General features: G+C 47.4%; 1 protein-coding gene across 1 annotated transcript in view; it reads right to left on the bottom strand.

Annotated features, from left to right (window-relative positions):
• Positions 1–3,085: 3,085 nt before the first annotated feature.
• LOC127575725 (beta-arrestin-1-like) overlaps positions 3,086–11,818 on the bottom strand; it is a 70,458-nt gene continuing 61,725 nt past the window's right edge. The window contains 3 exon segments of the mRNA XM_052025725.1: positions 3,086–4,038; positions 8,788–8,839; positions 10,493–10,563. Of these exon segments, the coding sequence (XP_051881685.1) occupies positions 3,927–4,038; positions 8,788–8,839; positions 10,493–10,563 (235 nt within the window). The 3' untranslated portion in view covers positions 3,086–3,926.

Here is an 11,818-nt window from a genome sequence, read left to right as displayed (position 1 = left end):
ACTGTCTGTAAGGGGTTTGTACGTTCTCCCTGTGTCTGCGTGGGTTTCCTCCAGGTGCTCCGGTTTCCTCCCACATTCCAAAGACATGCGGGCAGGTTAACACGGGTTTAAGTGGGTGGCGTGGACTTGTTGGGCCAAAAAGCAGTCCTCCAAATGTGGGCTTACCAATGTACAGCTGTAACATGACGTCCCAGCTCCTGTGCTCAATGATATTGGTACACGTGGAAATGGCTGGTTAATTTTGTGTCATTTAGTTTCCTCAGACTGGAAATCTCCACCCAATCTTTCCCATTTGTCCTCACTATCAAGATGAAGATGAAAAGGTCTTTTTTGATCCTTCACTTCATCAACACCAACATTGAAACAATTCAGCTGCACATGTCAGGACAGATGTGGACTGACCCTCCGACATTAAGCATGTTAAAGGCATGTGCATGTTGCGTGACGTGTACGATTACGGTGCTACTCTTGCCCTCTATGATGGGACACTTAACAAACATCCTGTGAAGGGAGAGACAGAGTTACAGCAGCACTCCCAGACCAAATGAAGATAGTCTTAAAAGGTAAACTATCATCATTTATTTATACTTCAAAGTGGGTTTTGTACATCACAGTTCAATTGAGACCACGGAGAGACAGAGAGGAGACATCAGACAATAGGACAGAATCCCATCCAGTCCACAGAAATAACAACATGCCCAAAGTACATTTCCCATTGACCAACAGCGCCTGTCATTGGGAGTCCGTCGATACTAATACAGAGCCTATTGTCAAACAGGAATCACGGAAACTCTGTCTGCAAAATAAATGTTAAAAAAACAAGGCCTTTTATTCCATTGATAAAAGGGAAGTCATTATAGCAATTACTGATAAAGGAGTCTCACACACTAGTGATGGATACAGTCGTTTAAGCACAGTCATTAATCCTTTAGTTGATACAATCAGTTGGTCCCTGTTGGATTGCATTGATCACCAGCTGGGTAGGGGCTCAGTCAGGAATGCATGCTTGCAGGGCAGTGTACACAGGGGGCTGGAAGTTCTCCACAGTATTCTTCACGTCCTTCTCTTAACACAGTTAGCCATCATCTGATCGGGTGATGGAACTGAGGGGAAGAATAATCTCCCCTTTTTTCTAAGTCCCTCTCGTCACGTTGGTGGACTGCCTCAGCTAACCCCATTTGAATGTAGACTGATCACAAATCTGTCTCTTGGCACAGCCTTTTGCCACTTATAAACAGTGGAAACGGACCAAGATGGCACAATGTAGCACTATCCAATCAGAGTGCCCTTCCCCATTGACTGACCTCTGATTGGCTGCTTTGCCACTCAGGAGTCATTCCTGATCCCAAGCCGACATTGGGTGTCCAGCTTCAGGTGGGATACCGGAGAACTGGATTTGTTCTCTTCACAGCAGAGAAGGCGAAGATGTGATTTAATAGAGGTGTTTACACAGTGTTAATGGAAGCCTTCCAGCGGTGGCAAGGCCAGGGGGAGATGAGGAAAGCCCTTTCTCTTTGCACGGATTGGTTGGGTTTGGAACACTCTCCCTAGTTGGGTGGTGGAAGCAGATCCGACAGCGGACTCCAGTGACAATCGGATAATTAAGGGAAATTGTAGGGATGTGAAGAAAGAACAGGATAATGGGAACCAAATAGATTTGTCTGAGAAGAGGCCATCACAGACTCAAGGGCCGAAGGGCCTCCCACACTGCACCGTTCTTTGGTGCTCCGTGAGTGTGGGGTGAGGGAATCGAGCTCGTGTAGTTCGATGGACCCAGACCCTCCCACTGAGTGGATTTCCCCAGATCCCCCTCGGGTACGGGAAGTCACTTGTGTAACTCGAGTCATGCAAGATGGCCTTGGAGGGGAGACACGAGCTGTTGGGTACCTCTGCGCAGGGGACGATCCCTCCCATCCCCCCAGCACCGCAATGGAATGTAGAACCAGCATAAATCTCGCTCTGGGCACAGCCTTTTGCCACTTCTAAACAGTTGAAACTCGACAGGCATAGGCATGCCAGTACAGAACAGCAAGCTCAGTGCTGCAGTAAACAGGAAGCTTGTCACAAAATGACAAAGATGGCACTCTATTGAGGATGATATTGGACTGGTACAGAGTGGTCCCAAGTTCCCTGGTTTAAAGTCCAGGTTAAAATGTGGTTTTGCAATTGTGCTCATTAATGTTGATCGCTGAGGAAATGGTAAGATTTTCAACGTCTTTGCATCTAGTATCAATGTACAAACGTAAACTCTCCACACTCTCCCGTCAAACACTCCCAGGGTAAGGAGAGCATGGGTTAAACACAGAGCAAAGCTTCCTCTACACCATCCCATCACACACTCCCAGGGTTATACACAGAGTGAAGCTCCCTCTACACTGTCCCATCACACGCTCCCGGGGTCAGACACACAGTGAAGATCCCTCCACACCGTCCCATCACTCACTCCCGGGGTCAGACACAGGGTGAAGCTCTCTCCACACTGTCCCATCACACACTCCCGGGGCCAGACACAGAGTGAAGCTCCCTCTGCACTGTCTCATTACACACTTCTGGCCTGGAACTGCAATGGTTAAATACAGAATAAAGCTTTCTTTTAAAAAAAAGTTGCGATTTTAATTATGTGGTAACGTCCAGGAATGTGTCCAGTTCAAGGTGGAAACCCAGCGACATGTGTTGTTCCTAAAGATTTGACGTTGGCTGCTTGTAATGGAAGAAGCTGTTATTACATTCAATTATCACATTCTCCCCAATGTTAACAGATGCCCTGTTCATCACCAGCTGATTTTGAATTGCGGTGCATAGGGGCTGAAGATTTCAACAATTTTCAGATCAATTAGCATTACTGATGAGAGCCGGGTTAGATCACGTTGAATTGAGTTGGGTTGAAGTGGGATAGGTTGGATGGGATGAGTTGAACCGGATTGAAATGGGAGCAACACTCTGCTGGAGGAACTCAGCGGGTCGAGCAGCATCTGTGGGGGGGAAAGGGGTTGCCTACGTTTTGGGTCAAAACCCTGCATCAGGATTGATCAGGTCTTGGTGTGGGGTTTTGACCCAAAATGTCGATAATCCCTTTACCCCCAACACATGCTGCTTGACCCGCTGAATTCCTCCAGCTGTTTGTTTATTGTTCCAGATTCCAGCATCTGCAATCTCCGGTGTCTTCTCTGGATTGAAATGGGATTTGTTGGGTGGGGTTGATTGGGATGGGTAGGGTGGGTTGAATTGGACTAGTTTTGGGATTGATTGGTTTATCTGAACTGGGTTGGGCTCAATAGGAATACGTTAGATGGGATTAGAGTGAGTCGCAATGTGTTGGGATGGGTTGGATTGGAATGACTTGGAATATGTAGATGTGTTGGATTGGGATCTGTTGGGATCTCTAGTTTCACCAACTCCTTGGGATTCCCCCCCAACCCCCACCCCATGCCCCACCTCCTATTAACATCTAAGAAACAATGCAATTTACCAAAGCCCATTATGTCCTACACTCCCAGGTGTTACAAAATAACCACAGCAAATGCAGGAAGCACTCAACAGGTCTGACAGAATGTTAACTGCTTCTCTCTCCAATAATACTGCCTGGCCCACTGAGTGTCTCCAGCAGTATCAAGCTTCCAGCGTCTGCAGTGTTTTGGAATTCCATTTTTTTTTGTTTAGCTCCCAGCATTGTCCTAGAAATTCCTGGATGGATTGGGAAACCTGGAGAACGGTGTCCCCGGTGGGGGCACTGACACCTACCAAAGGCTGAAGAGGCTGTGAAGGAACCAGTATCACTCCTGCACCAGTCTTCTGTTCACAGCCCAAGAGTTCTAGGCTCAAAATTATCCAGAGTACTTTTTTTTAATATTACAAGGAAGAGGAAACTACAAACACCGGCAGCTTTTCGTGTAGCGGGAGCGACTGCGATGCGAGGCCAGGGCATTTCATCGGTCGTTGTGTTGCGGTGAATTCGCTCCGTCTTCATTTTCATCGTTCTCGTCTTTCAGGCCCTTCAACCTCTGGCGAGCAAAGTCCTCGAAGACAATATCATCGTCGCTGCGTATGGCAGAGAACAGTGAGCATTGAATCTCAGACACCCACGGCACAGAACGAGACCACCCAGACCTTCCTCTCCAGACTGCCCAGGAAAAGTTATTTGGACAGATCCCACCTCCCAGTCAACAGCCCTGCAGGTTCCAATCCTTCTAATATTATTCCAAATACTTCCTGAATGTAAAAACAGAAAATGCTGGAACACTCAGCAGGTCAGGCAGCATCTGTGGAGTGAGAAACAGTCAATGTTTCAGGTCTGGAACCCTTCATCAGAACAGAGAGAGAAAGAAGTTAGAAGGGGTGGAGTGTGATGGGCAGAACATTGGGGATGTCTCTGATAGGATGAATGAATTGAGCGTTGAGAATGTGGTTAAGCTTCTTTGTCTGACTACTGTGTTGCCAACATAGTGAGACTATATACAAATTTATCCACATTAGCAACACATTACACAAGGCTCAACCATATCTGAACTGCCCACCCTATCAGAGAAATTCCATGCTCCACCTATCGCCCTCCCCATCCTCTGCTACAGAGACTCACTTCTCTCTCAGCTCTGATGAAGGGTCCCAGACCTGAAACATTGACTGTTTCTCCTTCCACAGACGCTGCCTGACCTTCTGAGTTTTCCCAGTACAGGGCTCCCCAAGTTATGGATCACCTAACTTAGGGAAATCTGAATTTATGCAAGTTCTCCCACACATTTTGAAAGCATTTTCCAAGATAATAATGATATGTAGAATATAGAACAGTACAGCACAGGAACAGGCCCTTCAGCCCACAATGTCTGTGCTGAACATGATAATAGCAATAAACTGTTTTGTGGTCATTTCATCAATGTACAGTGTATATTCCATGATAGAGTCATAGAGTCAAACAGCATGGAAACAGGCCCTTCAGCCCAACTGGTCCATGCCGACCAAGATGTCCCATTCAAACTAGTCCCATTTGCCCGCATTTGGCCCAAATCCCTTTAAAATTTACCTATCCACGTATCTGTCCAAATGTCTTTTAAACATTGTAATTCTATCCGCCTCAACCACTTCCTCTGGCAGCTCGTTCCACACACCCACCACCCCCTGTGTGAAAAAGTTGCCCCTCAGGTCCCCTTTAAATCTTTCATCTTTCACCTCTTTTCTTAAACCTATGTCTTCCACTCCCTGACTCCCACACCCTGGGAAAAAGACCATGACTATCTATGCCTCCACTGCCCTCTCGGAGAGTGAACTGCACGTCCTCACCTGGTTCATCACCCATCTTCTGCTCCAGCGAGAACAAAACCCAGCCTTGCCAGTCTGTCCTTGTAACTGAAACGCTCCATCCCAGGCAACCCCCTGGTGAATGTCCTCTGCACCCTCTCCAGCCCAGTCGCATCCTTGCTATAGAGTGGTGACTAGAACTTGCAATACTCCAAGTGTGATCTAACCAGTGTTTTATAAAGTTGTGACGTGCTCACTGTTTGTGTATTCTGTGCCACGGCTGATAAAGGCCAGCATCCCATACACCTTCCTCACCAGCCTACCTACCTTAGCTGCCTCCTTTTGGGGAACTATGAACTTGTACCTCCAGGTCCCTCTATTCATCCACACTCTCTGGGGCCCTACCATTCCTGTGTATCTGACCTTCCAAAATGCATTACTTTGCACTTAGAACATAGAACATTACAGCACTGGACAGCCCCACCCACCCGGGTCATTCTCTCTTCTCCCCTCTCCCATTGGCAGAAGATACAGGAGCCTGAGGGCACGTACCACCAGGCTCAAGGACAGCTTCTATCCCACGGTGATAAGACGATTGAACGGTTCCCTTATACGATGAGATGGACTCTTGACCTCACAATCTACCTTGTTGTGACCTTGCACCTTATTGTCTACCTGGAATGCACTTCCCTGTAGCTGTGACACTTTACTCTGTATTCTGTTATTGTTGTTACCGTGCACTACCTCAATGCATTGTGTAATGAACTGACCTGTACGAACGGTATGCAAGACAAGTTTTTCACTGTACTTCAATACATGTGACAATAATAAACCAATACCAATTCGGCCCATGATGTTGTGCTGATCTTGATGCCAATTTATACTAAATGACCTCTTCCTGTGTATCATCCACGTCCCTCCATTCCCTTCAAATTCACGTTTCTATCTAAAAGCCTCTTTAAACTCTGCCAAACTGCTTCCACTACTACTCCTGGTAACCCATTCTGGGCACCTACCACTCTCTGCATAAAAACCTTGCTCCTCACATCGCCTTTAAACATCCCCCCCCTCTAACCTTAAAAGCATGTCCTCTAGTGTTTGACATTTCGACCCTGGAAAAAAGACTCTGACTGCCTCTCGTAATTTTAAAAACTTTGTCAGAATTAAATCCCATTTGCCTTGCTCCACTCAACTTTCCATTTGATCTATCTCACACTGTACCCTAAGGCAGTCCTCCTCACTACCTACACCTCCACAAACTGACCAATCATATATGGTGCACTGTGATACGCCACTGGTCACCGGCTTCCAATCAAAAAGGAAGATCTCCACCACCGCTCTCTGACTCCCATTAACAAGCCAAGACTTGTATACCCAAAGTCACTTTGTCCTCAATACTCCTGAGGGCTCTACTGTGTATGTCCCCCAAAAGTGCATCAACTTGTTAGAATTAAAGATCGGATAAGGAAATTCAACATGTCCCCGATGACCCTCACCAATTTTTACAGACGCACCACAGAGAGCATCCTATCCGGATGTACCACAGCTTGGTTTGGAAACTGCTCTGCCGAAGATTACAAGTTGTGAATACAGCTCAGTGCGTCACGCAAACTAGCCTCCCCATCTACACTTCCCATTGCCTCGGGAAAGCAGCCAACATAATCAAAGACCCCTCCCACCTCTTCCCATCGGGCAGAAGATAGAAAAGCTTGAGAACATGTACCACCAGGCTCAAGGACAGCTTCTATCCCGCCGTTATCGGACTCTTGGACGGACCGCTCATGTGCTCAAAGATGAATTCTTTCCCGATCTACCTCGTTGTGGCCCTTGCACCTTACTGTCTGCCTGCACTGCACTTTCTGTTACTGTAATATGATATTCTGCTTTCTGTTTTCCCTTTGTACTACCTCAATACACTTGCGTATGGAATGATCTATCTGGATGCCATGAAATCAAAAGATTTTCACTGTAAGTGACAATAATAAACCAATTACCAATTAAATTCCTCCTGCCATTCTCTGCCCAGTGTTCTATCTGATCAATAACACCCTGAAAGATTATCCCCCTCACTATCAGCAACACCAACACTGCCAATTTTCATCTCATCTGCAAATTTACCAATCACACAGTTCTGGCTGCCACACTGCAGGAATGATGTGGTAGAATTAGAGAGGGTGCATAAAAGATTCACTAGGACATTGCCTGGAATGGAGGGCTGCGGTTATAAGGAGGGATTGGACACACTGGGTTTATTCTTACTGGAACCTGAGGGGTGACCTTATAGAGGTTTATAAAATAACGAGGGGCAGAGGCTAGACAGAGTCTTTTTCCTGTGGCAGGAGGTCTGGAACTAGAGAGTGAGAGGGAAGAAATTTAGAACATAGAATACAGAACAGTACAGCACAATACAGGCCCTTCGGCCCACAATGTTGTGCCGACCTTTAAACCTCACCTAAGACTATCTAACCCCTTCCTACCGCATATCCCTCTATTTTAAATTCCTCCATATGCTTATCTAGCAATCTCTTGAATTTGACCAATGGACCTGCCTCCACCACCGCCCCAGGCAGCGCATTCCGTGCCCCAACCACTCTCTGGGTAAAAAAAACCTTCTTCTGATTTCTCCCTTGAACTTCCCACCCATTACTTTAAAGCCATGCCCTCTTGTATTGAGCATTGGTACCCTGGGAAAGAGGCGCTGGCTTATTCCTCTTAATATTTTGTACACCTCTATCATGTCTCCCCTCATCCTCCTTCTCTCTAAAGCCCGAGCTCCCTTACTCTCTCCTCATAATGCATACTCTCTAAACCAGGCAGCATCCTGGTAAATCTCCTCTGCACCCTTTCCAACGCTTCCACATCCTTCCTATAATGAGGCAACCAGAACTGGACACAGTACTCCAAGTGTGGTCTAACCAGAGTTTTGTAGAGCTGCATCATTACCTCGCAGCTCTTAAACTCGATCCCACGACTTAGGAAAGCTAATGCCCCATAAGCTTTCTTAACTACCCTATCCACCTGTGAGGCAACTTTCAGGGATCTGTGGATATGGATCCCCAGATCCCTCTGCTCCTCCACACTGCCCAGAATCCTGCCATTAACTAAAGAAGATCTGAGGAGTAACTTTTCACACAGAATATCTGGAATGAGCTGCCAGAGGAGGTGGTAAAAGCAGGTCCAATTACAGCATTTGAAAGGCACTTGGACAGGTACGTGGTTAGGAAGGGTTTAGAGGGATGTGGGCCAAACGCAGGCAAATGGGATTAGTGTAGATAGGCACAATGGTTGGCATGGATAAAGTGGGCCGAAGGGCCTGTTTCTGTGCTGTACAGATCTGTGACTCTATTCCTCTGAGCTGTTAATGTATATAAACAGCTGGGGTCCAAACACTGACCCCTGTAGTACACCACTGGTCACAGGCTTCCAATCACAAAAGCAGCCCCCTCCATCGTCACCCTCTGTCTCCTGTTACCCAGCCAGGAGTCAGGGAAACGACAGAGACAAAGGCAGATTCAGAGAGGCGAAGAGGGTCAAAGAACAGGATCTGAACCTTACTTGGTGTCAAACTCGATCAGATTGGTGTCGATGGGAGCCTCGCTCTCTGTAGCTGTAAAGAAGAGTCACAGATCAGAAAGAGTCCACGGCAGGAGTCCAGTTCGGCTTGATTCTCGGTTATTGGATTACTTCAGAATAACACAGTCACAGTTCTCTGCCAGCCTGACCTCTCCTCCCACTTCATGCCCTCGTCCCCAACTCTCCCTGTCTTTTCCCATTACATTTCACCCCACCCCCAAACATCAGCTCTCCTACCCTCTCTCCCTCCCTTCACATCAGTACCAATGGCCCTCACTCATCTGCCCTTCCCCAACTCCACACCCCTCTCCCACCCAGTTTTCCCATCATCATGGACCCAACATGCCCCTTCATTCCTCCCCAGATCCCTTCCCTCCACCTCTTTCCCCCACACACTCCCCTCTCCACACTCTCCTCCCCTCATCTGCTAGCCCCCCCCCCCCAACTTCGGGTAACATTAGTATTGCTTTTTTTTGAGTCGAGTGACTCGGGGTGGGGGGGGGGGGAGTGGTGAGAGGATTGTGTTGAGGAACCGGTTGGGTTTAACTTTAATCAATCAGTTTTAACTTCCACAATTAGAACACAGAACAGCACAGGAACAGGCCCTTCAGCCCACCATGTCTGTGCTGACCACGATGCCAATCTAACTGATCCCATCTGCCAGCACATGGTCTGTATCCTTCCATTCCCTGCCTGTTCATGTGTCTTATCTGAAAGCCATTATCGTATCTGTTTCCACCACATCCTCTGGCAGCCTGTTCCAGACACCCACCACTCTCTGTGTAAGAAAACTTGCCCCGCACATCTCCTTTAAACTCCCCCCCCCCTCACCTTAAAGATAAGCCATCCAGTGATTGACATTTCCACCCCGGGGAAATGACCCTAATGATCTACCTGATCTGTGCCTCTCACAATTGGCATCAAGCAGCTCTACTTCCTCAGGAGGCTAAAGAAATTTGGCATGTCCCCTTTGACCCTCACCAATTTCTATCGATGCACAACAGAAAGTATCCTATCCGGATGCATCCCAGCTTGGTACAGCAACTGCTCTGCCCGTGACCACAAGAAATTGCAGAGAGTTGTAGACACAGCTCAGCACATCACGGAAACCAGCCTCCCCTCCACGGACTCTGTCTACACTTCTCACTGCCTCAGTAAAGCAGCCAACATAATCAAAGACCCCACCCACCCAGGACATTCTTTCTCCCCCCTCCTAAGGTACAAAACCCTGAAAGCACGTACCACCAGGCTCAAGGACAGCTTCTATCCCACTGTTATAAAACTATTGAACAGTCCCCAGTACGATAAGATAGAGCCTTGACCACACAATCTACCTCATTATGGCCTTGCACCTCATTGTCTGTCTGCACTGCACTTTCTCTGTAACTGTGACATGTTACTCTGCATTCTGCTACTGTTTTACCCTGTACTACCTCAATGTACTGTGTAATGAATTGATCTACATGAACGGTAAGCAAGACAAGTTTTTCACGGTACCTCAGTACATGTGATAAGAATAAACCAATTTACCAATTTTATCATGGCCAGCACAGATATAATGGGCCAAAGGGGCTGTCCCTGTGCTGTGCTGTTTTATGTTCTGTCAATCTTTGCTTCATGCTCTGGAATTTTTTTCAACTTTTATTTACAAATAACCGTTTCCTCCTCCAGTCCTCGCATCTCTTACCTTCTCTGTGAAGTGTCTCCTCCTCTGGTTTTGCGTGCATTAGGGTGAAAGGGAGCTCGACAACCACGTCACTGAAAGGCGTAGAGGCAGATCATTTAGGCTGCTGTGTTTATAAACCCTCCACCTCCCTCCCTTCCAGATGGGTGGTGGGGTGGGGAGGGGGGTCTCTCTGTGTGGTACTGACAAAGTGCCCCCTCCGAAGAGAGAGCGAGAAAGGAAAAGAGACAGAGAAAAATGGAGAAAATAAGAGAAAGGGGGAAAGAAAGAAAGATTTTAAAAAGGATAGAGAAACTTCACACTGTACAAGTCAATGGTGATACCGCACTTGGAGTATTGTGCACAGTTCTGGTCGCCCAGCTATAAGGAGATGTCATCATGCTAGAGGGCACAGAAAAGATTCACCAGGATGTTACCAGGACTGGAGGGCTCGAGTTATAAGGAGAGACTGGACAGGCTGGGACTTTATTCCCTGGATCGTAGGAGGCTGAAGGGTGACCTTATGGAGGTTTATAAAATCACGAGGGGCATCGACAGGGTGAATGGTCAGTCTTTCTTCCAGGATAGGGGAGTCTAAAATTAGACAGAATAGGGTTAAGGTGAGAGGGGAAAGATTTAAAGGGGACCTGAGGGGCAACTTTTCCACACAGAGGGTGGTGGGTATATGGAACGAGCTGCCAGAGGAAGTGGTGGAGGTGGGGACAATTACAGTGTTTAAAAGGCATTTGGACAGGTACATGGACAGGAAAGGTTTAGAGTAAAGGGAATGGAACAATTGAAGACGCTCAGGAAGGCAGCTCGGTCGGATTGGACAAGTTGGGCCAAAGGTCCTGCTTCCGTGCCACGTGACTCTATAAAGATAGAGCGGAAAGACAGGAGACAGAGGGGTAGAGTGGAAAACAAAGAAAATGAAAGAGGCAGAGAGGGATGCAAACAGAAGGAGAGAGACAGAAAGAGTGGGACGAGAGAGAGCACAACTTAGGAAAATAGCACACAGAGACAGAATGAGAGACAGTGAGAAAGAAAGGCAGAGAAATGATCGTATCGACAGGCGTGAGAGGCCTTGCGGCCTATTGCTTCTCCTCTTTTCTAAAGGCTCCTCATAACTGTCTGTGCAGGAACTGGCCTTGACACCGACCGACTGCCTGTGCAGATACTGACCAAGAGTGCATGAGGGTTCTGGATCAACAGCATCAGGGACTAGGTTGGGTAACAGGTATCAACTGGAACCAGGGTGGTCACAGTCTAGTGACAACCCTGAGTCAGCCTGGTTCAGGAATAAATCCTTGAAGGAGGTGAAGAGCAAGGAATGGGAACAAATGAAGACAC

Source organism: Pristis pectinata, chromosome 11, assembly GCF_009764475.1.
Source record: "Pristis pectinata isolate sPriPec2 chromosome 11, sPriPec2.1.pri, whole genome shotgun sequence".
NCBI lineage: Eukaryota > Metazoa > Chordata > Chondrichthyes > Rhinopristiformes > Pristidae > Pristis > Pristis pectinata.
This window is presented reverse-complemented; position numbering and strand designations above follow the sequence as displayed.